General features: G+C 44.5%; 1 protein-coding gene across 1 annotated transcript in view; it reads left to right on the plus strand.

The window, feature by feature from the left end:
* The first annotated feature begins 2718 nt into the window (after positions 1-2718).
* Positions 2719-21589, plus strand: part of galnt9 (polypeptide N-acetylgalactosaminyltransferase 9) — a 438662-nt gene continuing 419791 nt past the window's right edge. The window contains exon 1 of the mRNA XM_043715359.2: positions 2719-3327. Coding sequence (XP_043571294.1) covers positions 3096-3327 — 232 coding nt within the window. The 5' untranslated portion in view covers positions 2719-3095. The remainder of the gene's footprint in view (positions 3328-21589) is intronic.

Below are 21589 nucleotides of genomic sequence, written 5' to 3' on the forward strand. Positions count from 1 at the left end.
GTGCTGATTTGTGTCTAAGCTGCAAGATGATCAGTTACCTGAGGCTCCTTATGATAACATATCCGATAACGGGACCAGTGGAGTAAATAATTAAATACATCTATCTTGATTTTTGTTCAGCGATACCTTTCTCACGCCTGGGACCTTCAGAATCAAAACAGACCTGCACTGAAACGGTGATACTCACAGTTAGATAGTGGAACAGAAGTTATACTGTGAGCTGTGAATTGATTTCTGAATGCCAAACCAAAGATCTCTGTTGGCAGCCTCCTGGGAGTAGCATTTCTCCCACATACCTGCAGTCCTACATAGCTCAGAGGGTAGCACCTTTTCTCTGAGACTGAAGGTTGAAGGTTCTTCCTCCCACTCCTACTACATCAGTACGAAATCTAGGCAGATACTCGCAGTGAGGAGGGTTAAACTACAGGAAGCAAACAATGAGGCAATAAACTGAGGCCCTGTCTGACTTCTTTGGTTTTGCAAAGGATCCCAGGGCATTTTTGAAGAGGTCCAGGCCAGCTCTTCCCGGAGTTCTGGCCCATATTTATCCACTAATCAATGTACAGACTACTCTAGCTATTATCACATTGTTTGTGAGAGCTGGCTAAGTACAAATCAGATTCTGCATTTCCTATGCTACAACACAGGCTGCACTTTAGAAATTAATTGACTATTAAATACTTTGAAATATTAAGTCATCATGAAGGGCATTGTATAAAAGAAGACTTCATCTTAAATCAGAATGTTATTTGGTAGCAGCACTTGAAGATTGTTGAAAAGAAAATATATTTTGTCAAAAGGTTTTGGTTTTGTACTCATCAGGACAATTCACAAGAAGGAAAAAAAGAAGAAATATAATATTTATACTATCAGAGAGGAGAGGGCTGACTGGGAGGTGTTGCTAATAGAGGATGCACCAGATGAAGATGACTGACAGTGAACTGTCATGCTTTGTTTAAACCTTAAGCCTGGCAAGTTGATTGTGATTGGTTAAGACATTGCTTTTGAATCAACGAATGGCTGTCCTCAAATTTGTTCAGCTTGAAATAGGCACAATGAGTGGACATATTCTTTCTGTCAACAAAGAACAAAGCCTTTGTTTTCCTGCTCCTCAGATGCTGTCTGACCACCTGTGTTCTTCCACCTTCAGATCTACCCACTCTGGCTTCCAGCATCTGCAGTTCTTAATGTCTCCTAAAGCCTTTGTTTTAATGTATGTAGCTTACTCAGATCCTGACTGACAATCCCAAACCCGTCCTCAGTTTAATTCCTCACACATTCAGAATTACTTGATAAATATCCACCTGCAGAAACATTTCTAATGTCGGACTCTGGTTTGAGTTTTACAAGCTCAGGCCAGTTGGTTCGAGTCAGCTGCTTGCGGGGCATGAACAGCCAAAGGAGTATTCTGCCTGGTAAGAGCCTTTCTCCAATTGGTGATGATTTACCTCAAAGTGTATCTTCCTGTCTACAATTTCCTCAACAGTTTATAAGTAAATAACAAAGAAAATACAAAAACCTTTTCATTTTATCAAAAATTAGCCAATTATTACCTGATTGATGGTGTTGAATGTTATCCTCGCATGGTCCTTTTGGGGTATTTCACAAGATGTGAAGGTGATTACTGGTGTGAGCTGGTGGATAAATGTTCACCAGAATCCAACACATGAAGACACATTCTTCATGTCTACTTCTATTCGACACACTGCAGCAATTTCTCAAACCTCCTCCAGTATCCCCTTCCCCGACCACTTCTATCCAGAAGAACAGGGGCAGCAAATACATGGGAACACCATTCCCTGAGAGTTCCCCTTCAAGTCACTCACTATCCTGACTTACAAATATATCACTGTTTCTTCAGTGTCGCTGGGTCAGAATCCTGGAATTCCCTCCCAAAGAGCATTGTGGGTCTACCCACAACACATGGAATGCAGTGGCTCAAGAAGGCAGCTCATCCCCACCTTCTCAAGGGGTGATTAGGGACAGGCAATAAATGCTGGGCCCAGCCAGCGACACCCACATCCCACGAAAGAATAACCTCACCAAGAATTGCTTTAACTCTCTTGGGATGCATTGATAGTTATACAAGTCCTAGAGCATGGAGACAGGCACTTTGTCCCAACTCATCCATGTTGTCCCTACCTTTGGACTGGGGAGCCCGAGTTCAGGCCCCACCCGCTCCAACAGTGTCGGACTGGGATAGACAAAGGCAGAAGTCACACAACACCAGGTTATAGTCCAGCAGGTTTATTTGAAATCACAAGCTTTTGGAGCGCTGGCCCTTAACCTATCACCTGAGGACGGAGCAGCGCTCTGAAAGCTTGTGATTTCAAATAAACCTGTTGGACTATAACCTGGTGCCATGTGACCTCTGACATTGCTCTAGAAGTGTCTAATAACATCTCTCTGATTAGAAAAAAATATGTTAATTCTTTCAAAATAAATTAAAATAAATCAGTCAAGCCCTGGTACAGATGTCGAGGTGTGTAATGACATCTCTCTGCATCCATTAATTAGAACAATAGGTGAAATAATAAACAAATAAATAACTCGAGCCCTTGTCGAGATGTGGCAGTGTTTCTGTGCATTTGTTAGTTTGGAATGCCACCTTTCAGCCTGCTCTGTGTGAATGGCAGGAAGATTTATTTTTCAGCATTGGGATGTTGTAGCTTTAAGAGCAGAGTGAATGTGATGATTTTACGTCAGCGTAATCCTCGCTTGCTTTGCGTGTTTCTCTCCCTTTCCCTGTGTGTGTGGAGCAGGGGCTCAGTTCAATGGAAAGCGGGCACAGTGTGTCTGTTGGCTCACAGTGAGGGATAACGCAGCCCCCAGCTAAAACCAGCCTCCCTCATCATCAGCAGCAAAAACCCAGCCACAATGAGACCGAAATCAAAACCGTGATCACCGACAGCAGAAAGGCTGCCTTGGGACAATTCTGCAGCAATTGCTGTGAATACTTTTAACTCTTTGCTCTTTGCCTTGCTGCTGGGCACTCTGCATCCTCCCTCTCTCTCTCTCTCTCTGATGTGAACCATCTCTCAAAGTGTTGCATTGCACTAGCCAGATGTGCTCTCACCTGCAGCCTCTGCACTTACATGGCTCCTGCACGAAGGATCAAAACTTTGCTCACCGTCAACATTTTGTTTTTCCTGGGCATTGTGCTGTTTTCGGTCTACTGCCGGATTTCCGAGCGTTCCGAGGAACTGGTTCAGGTCTCAGATCGCCGACTCCGGACCTGGGGTTCCTCCCAGCAACTACTGAAGGACCGGGATAATATCCTGCAGCGCCTGGACCATCTGGAAGATGTGGTGTACAGCCAGCTGAATGGTGAGTAAGAATGGTGTGATTATTTTCAGTGACTTGTGACTGTTCGGTGCTGTCAATTATCCAGCAGTTCAGAAGGGACGTGAGCAAACTCCAACAACTTTGCTCAGTGAGGGCACACAGCCCTCCCTCAGTAATTTCCCAAGCCCATTGCATGTTGACCCAGGGCTGCAGATGCTTTCCCGGTGGGCTGTTAGAGATGTCCTAACACACTTCTAGAACAAATGTGGGATTGTCAACTTCAGATCCCCTGACTCAGAGGCAGGGACAATACACTATCAGAATGACTCCTTGGGTAGCATTTATTACTATCCCTTATTGAACCATCACTGTTCCAAACGTGAAACTGGGTTTGAAATGAGCAGGCAGGAATTTGTATTTCTGAGGCAGGGTCACTTGACCCGAAATGTTTAATTCTGATTTCTCTCTGCAGATGCTGTCAGACCTGCTGAGTTTTTCCAGTAATTTATGTTTTTGTTTCTGATTTACAGCATCCACAGTTCTTTCGGTTTTTACTGAGGAGCGTGCATTGCTTTAGCGCCTCTCACGACACTCCAGCTAGCAATGGCATCCAATGGTGTGCTCTCAGCAGTCATTGGTGGGCGCCAGCTATGCACAGCAAGATCCCACAAAAAAAAGCAAATAGGGACTAGATCATTCAGGATTTTGGCTTCCTAAGTGATGACGTTGAGAGACAAATGTCTCTCTAGCTCTTGCCAGATAATGCTTTTGAGGTTTCACCGTCTATGCCCAGCTAGGATCCCGAGTTTACCATCTCATCTGGCGGTGAGCTCACACAGAACAGTATTGGTCTGTATTTGCCATTCTCAGATCGCTGCAGTGGGATTTGAACACACCATCTGATGTGAGAATGCGTTAAACCCCTCCATGAACCTCACATGAGGCATGGAGCTGGGTGTAAGAGGGAGTTGAGGCAATTTTCTCAGTCCAGGGATTTTAATCCCTGTCTCTCTCAATGGTTGTGGTGTATGGGGTTGCTATGGAAACAGGAGTATATTACCAAAGCAGGCAAAGACTTTGAACTTTTTTGATAACACAGGACTTAGCTTCGGCCAGTTGGGCATTTGAAATGCTCCTCAATTTTGGAACCTGTTCCCCGGATTTACTTGTTTTATTTTTGCATCCTATCCTCACACACCTATAAACTCTGAGTTGGATATTCCATGTTTGAAAGCTGCACTGTGTAATTCTAACCGCAATTTAATGTCAGAATCTCAACTTAACTCGTGTGATCTCTATTGTATCAGAGCATTGGACCTTATGTTTCTTAATGACTGTCAGTTACCTCTTGGAAGTATTCAGTGACAAGCAGATTGGATTTAGGTGATCATACAATCCCAAACTCCCTCCCCCAAACAAAGCCCTGTACCCCCTGTGCACACTGGCCTACTGCGACTGCCAGGCTGACAGTGTCTTGGTTTTAAACTTGTGTTTTATCCTTCCAGAGTCTCATCCCTCCCTATCATTGTAAACTCCTCCAGTGACAAACATCTGAGAACTTTGCCCCTACAAATCTGACCTCTTACACATCCCTGATTTTAATCATTCCAACATTGGTGGCCATGCCTTTCATTGCCTGGACCCTAATGTTGGGAGTTACCTTCTGACATCTCTCCAGTCCCCTCTCTCTCTCTCTCTTTTTCTCTGCCTCTCTGTCACACACTCTCCCTCTCCCTCTGTCTCCCTATCTGTCTTTGTCTCTCTCTCTCTGCATTTTTCTCTCTCTCCCCTTCTTTCTTTCTCTCTCCCTATCTCTCTCTGCATTTTTCTGTCCCGCTCTCTCTCCCCCTATCTGTCTCTCTCGGTTCCTTTCTCTCTCTGTCTTTCTTTCCCTCTGTCTGTCTCTCTCTCTGTGGTTTTCCTCTCTCTCTCTCTCTCCCCCCTCCTCTCACTCTCCCCCCGACCCTGTCTCTCTCTTCCCCCCCATCTCTCTCTTTGTCTCTCTCTCTCTCTCTCTTTGTCTCTCTCTCTCCTCCTTTAAGGTACGTCTTAAAACCTAGCTCCTGGCCCAAGTATTTGGTTGCCACCCTGAATACCTTCTTGTGGTTTTTAATGTTAAACATTATTGGACAGTGTCCCCTGTGCAGTGTTGTATTAAAGGTACTATACTGCTACAAGTTGTTGTTGTAGCGTACACTGACTTGCTCTGTTCCTCTGTTAGTTACCCCCTCCGATGAGACAGAAGGTTGTAGGGCAAAACCCCGTTGTTGAAATAAACCCATAATCTGAAAATAAAAACTAAAAGAACTGTGGATGCTGTAAATCAGAAATAAAACCAGAAGTTGCTGGAAAAGCTCAGCAGGTCTGACAGCTTCTGTGGAGAGAAATCAGAGTTAATGTTTCAGGTCCACCGCAACTTCTGCATTCTATGCCCATAATCTGTAGTCTGTCAATTCCTCTGTGGTACGGAGGGAGTGCAGCCCTGTCAGTGCTGCTGTGCAGTTTGCAGGTTTGTGTGGATGCTGTGTTGCATTATTGTGCATTCATGCTAGCCCACAACTGTCACTCAACAAACCTCACCGATTAGCAGATCTGCCTCATTGTTCAGTTCGTTGTTACTGATGGCATCCTGCTGTGCCTGCCAATATGAATTGTCAATCGTTGAAATAAGCCACTGCTTGCCTGTGTTCCACAACATCTCTTGGCAATGGTCTGATAGACTTCTGTAAGAATATTTCCTATTTAAAGGTGAAATTACAATGGGAAGTACAGTACAGAACTGTTCATGAAATGGTTTTGACATGCTTTCTCCTGTTTGGAAGTTCGACAAAGTAATTAAAGCAAAAAAAAATTGGTTTATGAGCAGGATGAGCCAAATCGAAATATTGGTGTTTGAGTCCATTTTTTCACCGACTTACATTGGGCAGTGAGCTAATACAGTACCTAGTCCCCATCCTAATGCAATTCATCTGAACACAAAGATATGATGTTGTAGAGAATGAGAATTGGGACATGGGATAAAATAAGAACACTCCTTATGCAGGATGAAGCCATGCATTTTTAATGATTTTCACTCCAGCATACCCTTTTTCTCCCCCCGAAGTTCACATTTACCTCGTTAATGTTTCCTGAAAGTTTTGAGTTTCACTCACCTCAGCTCCTTTCATCACCCCCCAGTTGATTATTTGTTTACACTAAAGTTAACAGTTTCAGGTAAATCATTTTTCCAGGGATATTGCTGCTGTTTCAGGATCCTTCCATTTTTCTGATAAATGGAGGAGAAACCTTTCGTTTTGAAGGTCCGGGGGACAACAGAGGCCTGCAATGTGCATTTCCATAAAGGGTGGATTAAATTAAAGGTGATAGTGAGGGGTGGTTTATGTGTCTTGCTCGCCCGTTAATTTGAGTAAAATGAAACACATCAAAGACAGAATGACCCAGAATGTACATCGCGGAGAATGAACAGCAGGAGAAAAGCTCTGGCATTTTTTGCTGCCCCTCCCCCTCCTGTTCTTATCACTCTCAACATATCCCATTATTTTCTCATCCTGTGTCAATGCATCTTCCCTTTAAATGCATCTTATTAGAAGTAGTGTCAGAGATCTAATTATCACTCAACAGCAATCCAGTTGTGAACTTTGTAATCATGCTTGAATATTCACAATTTTTAAACTAAATGGTGCTGCTTATTTATCAGGAATAGCATTCACCCTTATCCCAAAATATTCAAAATAATTCAAATGCAACATGAACTGGACAATATCCTGGCTTTGGGCAGATAACATTTGCGTCACATAAATGCCAGGCAATGACAATCTCCAATAAGAGAAGTCTAAACACTGCTCCTTGATATGCATCAGCGTTACCATCACTGAATCCCCCACTATCAACATTCTGAGGGTTACCATTGACCAGAAACTCAACATGGTGGCTGTAAGACCAGGTCAGAGGCTAGGATTACTGCAGTAAGAAACTCACCTCTTGACATCTCAAAGCCATCAACGAGGCACAAGTCAGGAGTGTGATGGAATACTCCTCACTTGCCTGGATGGGGGCAGCTCCAACACTCAAGAACCCCGACACCATCCAGGACAAAGCAGCCTGCTCAATTGGTACCACACCCACAAGCATCCATTCCCTCCACCACCAACACTCAGTAGCAGCAGTGTGTACCATCTACAAGATATTCTGCAAAATTCACCAAAGATCCTCAGACAGCACCTTCCAAACCCACGACCACTTCCATCGAGAAGGACAAAGGAAGCAGATTCATGGGAACACCATCCCCTGCAAGTTCCCCTCTGAGCCACTCCCCATCCTGACTTGGAAATATATTGCTGTTCCTTCATTGTCACTGGGTCAAAATCCTGGAATTCCCTCCCTCAGGGCATTGTGGGTCTACCTACAGCACATGGACTGCAAAGGTTCAAGGGGCAACTAGGGATGGGCAATAAATACTGGGCCCGGCCAGTGACATTCACGTCCCATGAGTGAATAAAAAAGCTCAGGCTCAATGCTGATGCCAGGACTCTGTAGAATAACAATTGGCTCTTTATTAGGGATGTTGGTGATTTACTGCTGATGTGACTGGACCAAAGGACAGAGACCCAGGCTAATGCTCCAGGTACTGGGGTTCAAAGCCCACCATAGCAGCTGGAGGGGAATTTAAATTCAGTCGATTATGATCAGAAATTGAAACCAGCCTCAGTAATGGTGACCAGGAAGCTATTGTTGCTTATTGTAAAAGCCCATCCAGTTCACTAATGCCCTTCAGTGAAAGAAATCTTCCATTTTTACGTGATCTGGCCTATATGTGAATCCAGATCCACAGCCCTTTGAATGGCCCAGGAAATCCCTTAGTTCAGGGGCAATTAGGGATGGGCAATAAAGTGCTGCCCTGGCCAGCAATGCCCATATCCCATGAAGGGACAAAGAGGAATAAAAAAAAGTGCGGTTACTGAGCTGGAGGGATATGATATCAGAGATACGTGCTGTCATCTCATTAACGGAACCAATATTGCAACAAGCACTTTTCTACATTATTAGCAGATTTCCTGTGGCATTGCTCACCATTCGACAGATGATCCTGATTTGCCTAAAGACAAGAGTTCATTGTCCAACATAAAATATACCACTTTACTCAATATTTGCCTTTAACTAGAACTGTTTCACTAAGACTGCAGGGTCTAATTGTTGCGAATTAAACATTGTGAGGTTAATTAGAATGCAGTGCTGCTGATGAGGGAAATTTATAGGTGGGTGGTTACTTATAAATTTCATTGTTCCAACTTAGAAGAAATAAGTATGAGGGAGCTGTCTTTCTTCCTCTGTACAGTATTTGTGCTGTGCAATGAGTCACCTTAATCATTGATCAATGATAAAAAAAAAAGTAAGGCCTCCTGTCATCAAATCAGTATTTGGAATTGATGTTGTACTCAGAGCTAATGTCTAATATATTTTATTATATTTTAACCAAAGTGAACAATGTAGCAAATTTGGGGTCTATAATTTGTCCTATTCACAAATGGATATAATCAGTCAGGTTTTGTTAAGTGGAGAATTAATAACTGGCAATGGTTAGATTCTTTCTTGTTGGAGATGTCATTGCCTCGCATATGTGAGGCATGTGTGTCACTTACCACTTATCAATCCAAACCTAGATATTGTCAAGAGCTTGCTGCATTGGTGCACAGACTACTTCAGCACCTGAGGAGTTGTGAATAGTGCTGAACATTGTGCAATCATTGATGAATATTCATCTTTCTTTCCATCAGGTATAACTCCAACCAGCAGAGAGTTTGTCCCTGATACCCATTGATTCCAGTTTTGCTAGGGGCTCCTTGATGCCACACTCGGTCGAATGCAGCCTTGATGTTAAGGGCTGTCCCTCTGCCCTCCCCTCTGGAACTCAGCTCTTTTGTCCATGTTTGACCCAAGGCTGTAATGAGGTCAGGAGCTGAGTGACCCTGGGGGGACTCAAACTGGGCATCACTGAGCAGGTTATTGCTGAGCAGGTGCTGCTTGATAGCCCTGTCACTGACCCCTTCCATCACTTTACTGATGATCGAGAGTAGATTGATGGGGTGGTAATTGGCCAGGTTGGATTTGTCCTTCTTTTTATGTACAGGACATACCTGGGGAGTTTTCCACATTGTTGGGTAGATATCAGTGTTGTAAGTGTACTGGAACAGCTTGGCTAGGGGGGGGGGGGGGGGGGGGGGCAAGTTCTGGACCACGAGTCTTCAAGACAATTGGTAGAATGTTTTCCTTTTGAAAATTACTATTGAACAGTCTTTTATCATTCTTTCAGGCATCCACAATCAGAACAAGGCTCATTGTGTTTAAACAAGTCTCCTCGTCCCCACCCTGTGATTTTTGCAGTTGCTATTTGAGATCTATATCCTTTACTGGCTGCCCTTCCCACCAGTGGAAATAGGGTTCCCCTAGTTATATTAATAACTACCCCAAGAAAACATTGAACCTTTCCACTGAATCTCCACTTCAATGTCCTCACTGTAAGTTCTTGATTTCCAAGGGGATCAAAGGTTACAGGGAGGAAGTGCGAAAATGGGATTGAAAAACCTATTAGCCATGGTTGAATGGCAGAGCAGACCTGATGGGCCAAATGGCCTGATTTCTGCTCCTATGTTTTATGGTCTTACGGAGACTAACTGTGATTCCTCCAGTCTCTCGATGTAGCTGACATCTCTCAGTTATCTTGTATTGTCCTTTCACATCCTCTGGCTCTGTTGCTGTATTGTACTGCTGCTTGCTGCTCATTCAAACCAATGCAAAATACTTAAATGTCTGTTCCAGTCCCTCAATTATCAACTTCCTTCTACAGCACCGAGTGGTTCCATGTCTTTAACTAACCTTTCACTCTCATCACTATTTCTATTGCTGCTCACGGGCAGCTTCTTTCATTCTCTGCCTCAGTGTTCCTAATCTCTTTTCTCTTCTGAGCTGCTGTATAATTCCCATGGTGCTTTTTTCTATTGTACTTATTACATTTTTTTCCTTTTAATCTGAAATTTTCTCCTAACCTCTCAATCATTGCATTTTTATAAGCCATTTACTTGACGTCAGAAGTCTTTTGGCCCAGTCCTTATCCATAACATGTTTAAATATCTTTCCCTGTTGCTCTTGTATTAATTGGTCGTTTTTTTTGTATTAAGTGAATGGATAAAGATGTGGCAGATGGAATATAATGTGGGAAAATGTCAGGTTGTGCACTTTGGCAGGAAGAATGGAGAAGCTGAATATTAGTTAAATGTGGACAGGCTACAGAAAGTGACCGAACAGAGGGATTTGAGAAACCTTGTGCATGAATCACAAATAGCTAGCCTCCAAGTTCAGCGGCTAAGAGGGAAGGCAAATCAAATATTGGCCTTTATTTCAGAGGGATAAGAGTGCAGAAGTAGGGTGGTCTTGCAGGAAAGATAAGTCATACCATAGCTGGAATACTGTGAATAATTTTAGTCCCAGTTTCTAAGGAAAGATGGATTAGCATTGGAAGCAGTTCACTCAGCTAATACTGGGTATGAAGGGACTGTCTACTAGGAGAGGCTGGATAGGTTGTGTCAGTATTCACTGCAGTTGAGAAAAATGACAGGTGTCTTTATTGTAGTATACAGGTTTCTAGGGGACCTGGCAGGGTAGATACAAAAACGTTACCCCTTTTAGGAGAGTCTAACTCTAGAAGACATAACCTCAGAATAAGGAGTCACCCCCCCCCCTCCCCCCCCCCCCCCCCCCCCCCACCATCAGCTCAGAGATGAGGTGGAGTGAGATAGGGTCTGAATCTGTGGACTTGTTCAATGCAGAAGGTTGTTGAGCGTGAGGCTGTTAAGTATATTCAAGGCTGAGATGGCTAGATTTTTAATCAGTAAGGGAATCGAGGGTTGTGGGGAAAAGGCTAGATCATTGAATGGCCTACTTTGGTTCCCACATTTTAGGGTCTTCTATAATCAATTCAGCTAGATTTAGATTCTTGTAACCACACTGATATTGGCTAACTTTCTACTCTGATTGTACCCCTTCAGTCTTCTATTTGGATTCCTATATTAATTACTTGGCGTTCACTGTTCACTTCACTCTCTGCAAGTTTCTATGCTGTGTGACCCTGTGACTCTATAAGAAGCTCATTGATAGCTGCCTTGACACAATTGAAACCGATCCACGGAGCACTGGCCTTTATCCCAAGGATTCTGAAACACAAAAGATAGAATGAAGGTGAGAGTTCTGGTTCGGCTCCTTAGAGTAGACATGCTCTGTCCTGGACACCATGTTCAGGGAAGTGTGTACTGACCTTGAGGAGGACACTATGGAGATTCACCAGAATTCTGCCAGAGCTTAAAGGGTTAAATTCAGAGGATTGATCACACAAATCTGAGCAGTAAAATCTCCTCGAATGCTGCCTGAACTGCTGTGCTCTTCCAGCACCACTAATCCAGGAGGATGGTTCAAACGGCTCTGCAGTGATATCACTGCCATCAGAGCAATGCCTCAGGCAAGTTTTGGTGCCAGAATCTGCCTCCTCTGCACACCTCAGGTGAGCACACACTGAGTGTACACTGGGATGCCCCTCTGATAATAGGATGCTGGTGGAACTTAGATCTGGGATGGGCACTCACTGCAAATAGTCGGAAGTGTGGTGCTGGAAAAGCGCAGCAGGTCAGGCAGCACCCAAGAGGCAGGAGAATCGATGTGATTCCTGATGAAGAGCTTTTGCCCGAAACGTCGATTCTCCTGCTTCTCAGATGCTGCCTGACCTGCTGTGCTTTCCCAGCACCACACCCCCGACTCTGATCTCCAGCATCTGCAGTCCTCACTTTCTCCTCCTCACTGCAAATAGCTAAGCTGACCAACTGGGATCTGCACATCCAAACTTGCACACACCCTGGGACCTATGCATGAGTAAGAACTATGAGCAATTTATTAATGCACAATGAAAACTACTTTGACCAAGCAGCTGAGAATGTCCAAGGTTAGGCTGACAATTGGGCACTGCTCTATCAATCTCGTGTATCTGCTGACCCAATGGGAATGGTTTTTCATCAATATATAAATGAGATAATAAATGTCTGGCACAATATTGGAATGCCGTAACTCAATCAAGCAGCACTGACTACGGCCTGGACTGACAGGAAGAAGCATCAGTATCTCCACAGTAACAGAACCTTCAGAACAAATTGCTGACAAATTGCTCTTTGCTCTGTGGCTTGTTCTGAACGGGCCATCCTGAGCTTTGAGATGGAGGATAATTTTGCAGTGAAGGAGAGGTCCAGCAGGAATAGGGAGCAGCTGGAAACAGCTTACAAACAGAAAATGGCTCAAAGATCCCAGGGGAATCCTTCCCCGAGCTTCCCTTCAGCTCCCGCAGGCAATATGCTCATTTCTGAAACTAACCACCTTGGAGCCAATCGTTGGTTACGTTGGCCTTCTGCACTCAATGGATCACACACTCCCCTCTGGAATTGGAGTGTGGTGTGACCAGTCTGCCACACCCTAGGCCAGTGCTGACCTCTGGAAGGGCTGCTTTTCCTTTCAGTTCAAACATTCCCATCTGCCTTCTCAGGTGGGAATTAAAGATACCAGGAGACAATCTCAGAGTGGAATGGGGGTGGGTGCGGTTGGGGGGGGGGAGGGGTGAAGGGTGCGCTTTCCCCCAGTGTCCTGACCAATATCCATCTCTCAATCTGCAAAATACATTCCTTGCTGTGCACACAACAGTTTCAAAAACTGCAGAAGATACAAAGCCTGTGAACTTTGTGAACCACGAGGGGGATTGTGTGTAATGTCAGAATGTTGACAGATTGATGGACAACTTTCAGATGCAGAAAAGGAGAAGTGATTTAGGATGCAAAGACACAACAAAAACAGGAGGGTATGTTGTGAAAGAGTGTGCAGGAGCAGGAGGATTGGGTGAATAAACTGGTAAAAGTTGCAGATTGAGACAGTCCTGGTCACCTTGCTTTAGGAAGGATATCATTAAATCGGAAAGGATTTACCAGGATGTTACTGGGACTAGAGGGTTTAAGCTATAAGGAGAGGCTGGGAGTTTTTTCTCTGCAGCACAGGAGGTTGAGGGGTTGGGGGGAATCATTTTGAGGTCTATAACATCATGAGGGACATAGATAAAGTGGACAGCCAAGGTCTTTTCTCTAGGATTGGGGAGTTCAAAACTAGAGGGTATAGGTTTAAGGTGAGAGGCAAAAGATTTAAAAGGGGCAACATTTTCATGCAGAGGGTGGTGCATATATGGATTGAACTGTGAGAGGAAGGGTGGAGACTGGTACAGTTATAACATTTAAAAGGTAATTGGACAGGTACATGAATTGGAAAGGTTTAGAGGGATATGGGCCAACTGCAGGCAAATGGGACTAATTTAGTTTGGGAAACCTGCTCAGAACGGATGATTCGGACCAAAAGGTCTGTTTCCATGCTGTATGACTCTATCACTCTACACCATAACCAAGGCATTATTAATAGAGGTATAGAGTACAAAAGCCAGGAGGTTGTTGTAAACTTGTGTTCAGCCTCAGTGTGAGCATTGTGTCCTGTTCTGTTAGAGACAGTGCATAGAGGATTGACAAGGATTGACAGGGAGGAGGATTTTCAGTGTTGTGGAAAGATTGGGGAAAATTTGCATCGGTTTCCTGGGGGCAGAAAAGGCTTCGAGGAGATTTGATAGAGGTGTTCAAAATAGTCAGGGGTCTGGATGGATTATGGGGAGATAAACTGCTTCTCTTGGTGTAAGGATTGAGAAAGGGGGGCTCAGACTTAAGGTAATTGGCAAAATGCAGAGATGAAAATCCTTTCTCACGCAGTTAGGATCTGGAACAGACTGCCTGACAGTGGACATAGAACATAGAACGTTACAGTGCAGTACAGGCCCTTCGACCCTTGATATTGTCCCGACCTGCGAAATTAACCTGATGCCCATCTAACCTACACCGTTGCATTATTATCCATTTGTATGTCCAGTGCCCATTTAAATGCCCTTAACGTCGGTGAGTTTACTGCTGTTGCAGGCAGACTGTTCCACACCCCTACTACTCCCTGAGTAAAGAAACTACCCCTAATATCTGTCCTAAATCTATCACCCCTCAATTTAAAGCTATGTCCCCTTGTGTTAGCCTTTGCCATCCGAGGGATAAAAGGCTCTCACTGTCCATCCTATCTAACCCTCTGATTATCTTATACTTTTTTTAAACAGGCCATTCAACTCAACAAGTCCAGAGCAACCCACCTTATATTTACCTCTGACTAATGCATCTAACACTATTGGCAATTTTGGTATGACCAATTCACCTAACCTGCACATCTTTTGGGTTGTGGGAGGAAACCAGAGCACCCGGAGGAAACACACACAGACACAAGGCAAACTTGCAAACTCCAAATATGGACAGTCGCCTGAGGCTGGAATCAAACCCGGGTCCCTGGTGCTGTGAGGCAGTAGTGCTAACCACTGAGCCATCATGCTGCTGCAGTGTGGTTGAGGTAGGATTAACTGAGACTTAGAAACGGAATTGGATCGTCATCTGAAAAGGAACTATTTGAAGGTCAGTGGGGAAATGACAGAGAATTGGTAGAAATTGCTCCTTCAGAGGGCTAGTATAAAAACGACGGGCAGAATGGCTTCCTCTGCGCACCGATCATTCTCTAATTGTATGCATTTGTTTTAATCTGCTATGATGTATTGGAGCTTTCTGTGATCAGTTTGGCTGCAGTTACTCAACAGAATAACTAGGATTGCACTTGGTGTTCCAATAATTTCACCATGTGTTTTTCATGGTTTTTCCCATTAGGTATACACACAGGTAACTCTCAGCCTCGTTTAACATTTTTGGAAGATAGATTTCCAGTCACAATAATGAGTAACTGGATTAGAGTGGTGCTGGAAAAGCACAGCAGTTCAGGCAGCATCCGAGGAGCAGGAAAATTGACGTTTCGGGCAAAAGCCCTTCATCAGAATGAGTAACATCAATCCCACACATCCTCCATCTTTTGACTTCCTCCCTAACCATCTCCCCTCCCCCACCCCACCTCCCTGACCCCCACCAGCTCAGTCCGTGGCTAAATTGGCAAAGAGTAGCTGTGGGTATTTTAAACAATGAGAGAAAGAGCTAAACTTGCATTTCATTAGTGCCTTAGGACATCACAAAATGCTTTACAGCCAACAAAGGAATTTTGAAGTGAAATCGCTGTTCAAGAAAGGGAAATGGCATCTGTTATATCATGCAGAAAGGTCTATTTTTTTCCTTTAGCATTTGCATTTTAAACTACTGGCATATGGTTGCGTGTTTATTTTTGTAAAGGGGTCGAGAATTTAATGGGGTCAGTCTTTCTGGAATCTTAATTTACAACGAGTATGTGGCAGGGAGAGCAGGTGACTGCAAATCCCCCAGAGTGTTAATAGAAAGTTTGTTTAAATTGTGGGAGTTTATAAGCAGAAAGAAAACTTTAAACCGTAAGATATACAAGCAGAAATTGGCCATTCACTCAATCAAATCTGCTCCACCGTTCAATGAGATGATGGCTGATCTGATAATCCTTTGTTCTTGGGGTGGCATGGTGGCTCAGTGGTTAGCACTGCTGCCTCACAGCGCCAGGGATCTGAGTTCAGTTCCAGCCTCGGGTGACTGTCTGTGTGGAGTTTGCACATTCTCCCTGTGTCTGTGTGGGTTCCCTCCCACAGTCCAAAGATGTGCAGGTTAGGGTGAATTGGCCATGCAAAATTGCCTGTAGTGTTCAAGGATGTGCATTAGTCAGGGGTAAATATAGGGGAATGGGTCTGGGTGGGTTACTGTTTGGAGGGTCGGTGTGGATTTGTTGGGCCGAAGAGTCTGTTTCCACACTCTCGGGATACCACAATTTTTCTGCCTTTCCCCATAACCCATGATTCCCTCACTGATTAAAACATTGTTTACCTCAGCCTTGAATAATCACACAAGGCATTGGATCTAGAATGAGAACTCTTCTAAAAAAAACATAATTTGAAAGCTTTTGGGTTTGAAGAGGAATTGACTGAGCTCAGAAACAAATATAATCTCTCCTAAAAAAGGAAATTGTTTACAACAGTAAAAGTTATCTCAGTAAAAGAGTTTATGATTGTTAGAGCTCTGCACATGATCAAAAGATTGAGGAAGTCTAAGCTTTCACTTGTTTAAGGATTCACATAGAAGTCTTCACAGCTCCCAGGATAGGAACTGAGTCAGAAGTCAGATGACACCAGGTTATAGTCCAACAGGTTTATTTGAAATCACAAGTTTTTGGAGCGCTGCTCCTTCATTAGGTGAATCTCTTCAAATAAATCTGTTGGACTATAACCTGGTGTCATCTGACATCAAACTTTGTTCAAACCATTCCAACACGGGCACCTCCACATAACAGGACTTTGGTCAGGAAAGGAAACTTTCTCTGGATTTTGAGTAGCTGTAGAGATATTAGTTTTCCTTTGAAATATTTCAAATGGTTATATTTAGATAGCTTAGTTTGTATTATTCCATTTTTATTTGATTTGGGTAACAAATTTCTGCTTTTTTGCTCGGTCAAAAATAAATCTGAAACCCGGTGCATTTATGTATCAGTGAAAGAATGCCGTGTTTCACAAAAGAAGGAGTCAGATTTAATTCCGGGATCTGTCTGGCCTGGTATTATCGTCAGCTGGGATTATTGCAATGTGCACAGCAATATCCCACAAATATAAATGTAACCACGATCAGACATTACCAATCAATCGTGCTGTAGATGTTGGCCTATACATCGATCTTTGAAGCCTCAGAAACCTGTCTGTAAACAGGATGCTGCCTGGGATGGAACATTTCAGCAATGGATAGAGCCTGGATAAACTCTGGTTGTTTTCTTTGGAGCAGAGCAGGCTCCTGGGGGCAGGGGGGACCTGATGAATGCGTGTAGGTTGATGAGGGGCAATGATAGGCTAGCTAGGCAGCAGCTGTCTCCCTTGTTTGAAGGGTCAAGAACAAGGAGGCGTGGTTTTCAGGTGACAGGCAGGAGGTTTAGAGGGGATTTGAGGAACAGCATTTTCACCCAGAGGGTGGTGGTGATCTGGAATGCACTGCCTGGGAGGGGAGTTGACATCTTGTAAGCTTTAAATAGTACTTGGATGAACAAGTGTTGTAACCTTTGTGGGTATGGGTCCAGTGCAGGAAAGTGGGACGAGTGTCGGGAGTAGTGTACTTCTGGCAGCATGGACTTGATGGGCCGAAGGGCCTTTTCTATACTGTGCTGTTCTCGGGGTTGCTTTATTTGCTGAGTGTAAAAGGGAACTGCTGTCCTGACAGTGTGGATTGACATTCTAACGTCATCAGCATTTGATGCATTAAGTGGTATGCCTACAACAGCTGCCTGCCTTCCCAGCCTGAAGTCTGGATGTGGCCTCTTCAATCCCCTCTTCATATTGAGAGGATGTCAGTGAAGAAAGCAGGCATTTGTGGTTTGAGAAATTCAGGCTGACCTTAATGTGGATACAGCATATGATGGCTGAAAATAGGGATTGGCTTATTAACCAGGTTAACCTATAGACCACAATTTATGGTAATTGTCAACAGGATGCATAGACAAAGAAGAAATAACGTGCTGGGCTATTGCAAAAGTGTGAGTGGGATTCTTTTGGGCTGATTGGCTAGCCTTTTGATAGAATGAGCACACACACAATGAGCTGAATGGCTTCAAACTGTAGAGGACCCTTCTTAGCTTAAAAAAAAAACTGTCTCGATTGACTTCTGCTGAAACCCTCATTCATTTTTGTCAATTGTATATTTGATTATTCCATTGGTCCCTGTCCCACTTCAGATCCTCCTCAAAGCCAACACTATTTTATTTGCATCCTAACAAGCACCAAATTCCATTGCACTCTCACCTCTCTGCTCTCACTGTCTCCCAGCCTTGCAATGAGTTAAACTTAAAATTCTCATTCTGGTTTCTCAATCCTACCTCACCCTTTTCCCTTTCTTTGCTCCACAACACTTTGACATGTCTGCATTCCACAAATCCTGGCGTCTTCAGCCTTCCTGACTTTAGTTGCCACTATCAGTAGCTCCTACCTTCAGCTGACTCATTCTGGAAATATCTCTCACCCCACTGAGCCTCTCCACCTCCAGTAATGTACTTCGTAAAACCCACCTGGCAGAATAAGGGAACTCCAGAGTGAGTAACTCCCCTCCTGACTCCCCAAAGCCTGTCTATATATACAAGACACAAGTCAGGAGGGTGATGGAATACTCCCCACTTGCCTGGATGGGGGCAGGTCCAACAACACTATTGAAGCTTGACACCATCCAGGACAAAGCAGTCGCTTGGTTGCTATCACATCCACAAACATCCACTCCCTCCACCACCGACACTCAGGAATAGAAGTGTGTACCATCTACAAGATGCGCTGCAGAAATTCATCAAAGCTTCCTCAGACAGCACCTTCCAAACCCATGACCGCATCCATCTAGAAGGACAAGGGCAGCAGATACATGGGAACACCACCCCCTACAAATTCCCCATAACATCCTGACTTGGAAGTATATCGCTGTTCCTTCACTGTCACTGGGTCAAAGTCCTGGAATTCCCTACCTAAGGGCATTGTGGGTCTATCTACAGCACATGGACTCCAGCGGTTCAAGAAGGCAGCTCACCCCCACCTAGGGACGGGCAATAAATTCTAGCCCAGCCAGCGACGTACATTTAAAGACAAAAAAAATCCTAATGTAGCTCAATATGAAATGTTTCTGTGCAGCAGTGGTGTTTTATCACACTGTAGATGTTACTTCAATACAAATTGCTGTTGGAAGATTCTCTGAGGGCATACTTGAGATTGGGAGCTGCAATCATTTTTGTAATTCCAGACGTGGTTGAGGTGTCAATGGATAAATACGTTTTAACACAGAGCACGGAATTTTATTGTGGAATTAGTGGTCTCACCTGTGGGCTGAAAACCTGGAGAGATAGCAGTGCCCCCTCTGTTTGGGAGGTCCCACCCAGCCAAAGGCCAATCAGGTAGCAGTGAGGTCCTTGGCAGTGTCTTCTGCTGGACCCAATCAGGGTCTGGCAACTCCCACACTCAGCAATGTTACTGTGGAGACCCCACAATCAGCTGTGTTACCATGGAGACCACAGCAGAATAGCCACTGGAGACCCCACGTGGGCGAGTGCCCCAGGGTCCCAGGTATGCATTGTGGTGGGTGGGTTAAGGGGTGCATCTGTGGGGTGGAGAGGGGCAGGAAGTGGGTCAGAATTAGAATCCCTACATGTGGAAACAGGCCATTTGGCCCAACAAGCCCACACCGACCCTCTGAAGAGTAACCCACCCAGACCCATTCCCCTACCCTATTACTCTACATTTCCCTGGATTAATGCATGTAACCAACATATCCCTGAATGCTATGGGGCAATTTAGCATGGCCAATCCATCTAATAGGCACATCTTGAGATCGGTCGGGGTGGTGCTCTAATTTGACTGTACATCCAGACTCCTAATCAGACACTAAATATGAAATAACGCCAAAGAGGCCAGTTTCCCATCACCAGGTCACCCTTTATGTACATGTGCAGAGCACAGGACACTGACCCAGCTCCCTCAGAGCCAGCTCCTAGAGTGAGCAGACCATCTGACACGCATCGTGTTTTTACACACTAACGTTCTCACCATAGTCTTAAGCTCCAAGTCATCATAAACCACAGTAGGCCTAGATATGGGAGAGGCACCACTGGATTGGAGACTGGCAAATGTGATGACCTTATTTAAGAACAAATGTGAGGACAGTCGTAGGTTTAGATTTATTATAAAATAACTGAACAGAGGACTCCTCTTTTTGTTTGTCAGCCAGGGCTCCCTGATTGGAGCAGATTATCAGTCCCAATCAGGGAAGAGGTATCCATCTGGCTGCCTTTGCTACAGTCACTACAGAGTGCTTTTGCAAAGACCCTCTCCATGAGCTAACTAGCTGCCCCTGCACGTTGTCTGGCAACTGAAGTGAGGGTAAACTGGGTTAATCACTCCACCTGACAAAGGGCCAGTGCTCCAAAAGCATCATAGAGATGTACAGCATGGAAGCAGACCCTTCGGTCCAACCCTTCCATGCCGACCAGATATCCCAACCCAATCTAATCCCACCTGCCAGTACCCGGCCCATATCCCTCCAAATCCTTCCTATTCACATACCAATCCAAATGTCTTTTAAATGTTGTAATTGTACCAGCCTCCACCACTTCCTCTGGCAGCTCATTCTATATACACATCACTCTCTGTGTGAAAAAGTTGCCCCTTAGGTCCCTTTTATATCTTTCCCTCTCACCCTAAACCTATGCCCTCTAGTTCTGGACTCCCCCACCGCAGGGAAAAGACTTTGTCTATTTATCCTATCCCTGCCCCTCATAATTTTGTAAACCTCTATAAGGTCACCCCTCAGCCTCCAACGCTCCAGGGAAAACAGCCCCAGCCTATTCAACCTCTCCCTATAGCTCAAATCCTCCAACCCTGGCAACGTCCTTGTAAATCTTTTCTGATCAAATATATTTGTTGGACTATGACATGGTAATGTGTGATTTCTGACGTTTTCCACCCCAATCCAACACCGGCACCTCCACATCATAGGTTCATCCAAAGGAGTTCTTTGAGAAGGTGACCAAACAGGTGGATGAGGGTAAACCGGTTGATGTGGTGTATATGGATTTCAGCAAGGCGTTCGATAAGGTTCCCCACAGTAGGCAATTGTACAAAATGCAGAGGAATGGGATTGTGGGAGATATAGCAGTTTGGATCAGTAATTGGCTTGCTGAAAGAAGACAGAGGGTGGTGGTTGATGGGAAATGTTCATCCTGGATACAGGTTACCAGTGGTGTACTGCAAGGGTCGGTGTTGGGCCCACTGCTATTTTTTATAAACGACCTGGATGAGAGCGTAGAAGGGTGGGTTAGTAAATTCGTAGACGACACTAAGGTCGATGGAGTTGTAGATAGTGACGAAGGATGTTGTAGGTTACAGAGAGACATAGATAAGCTGCAGAGCTGGGCTGAGAGGTGGCAAATGGAGTTTAATGCGGACAAGTGTGAGGTGATTCACTTTGGTCGGAGTAACCGGAATGCAAAGTACTGGGCTAATGGTACGATTCTTGGTAGTGTAGATGAGCAGAGAGATCTCAGTGTCCATGTACACAGATCCCTGAAAGTTGCCACCCAGGTTGACAGGGTTGTTAAGAAGGCATACAGTGTTTTAGCTTTTATTAATAGAGGGATCGAGTTCCGGAACCATGAGGTTATGCTACAGCTGTACAAAACTCTGGTGCGGCCG

The sequence above is a fragment of the Chiloscyllium plagiosum genome, unplaced genomic scaffold (genome assembly GCF_037043375.1).
Source record: "Chiloscyllium plagiosum isolate Xiang-an unplaced genomic scaffold, Cpla_swu_hap1 HiC_scaffold_24, whole genome shotgun sequence".
Taxonomy (NCBI): Eukaryota; Metazoa; Chordata; class Chondrichthyes; order Orectolobiformes; family Hemiscylliidae; genus Chiloscyllium; species Chiloscyllium plagiosum.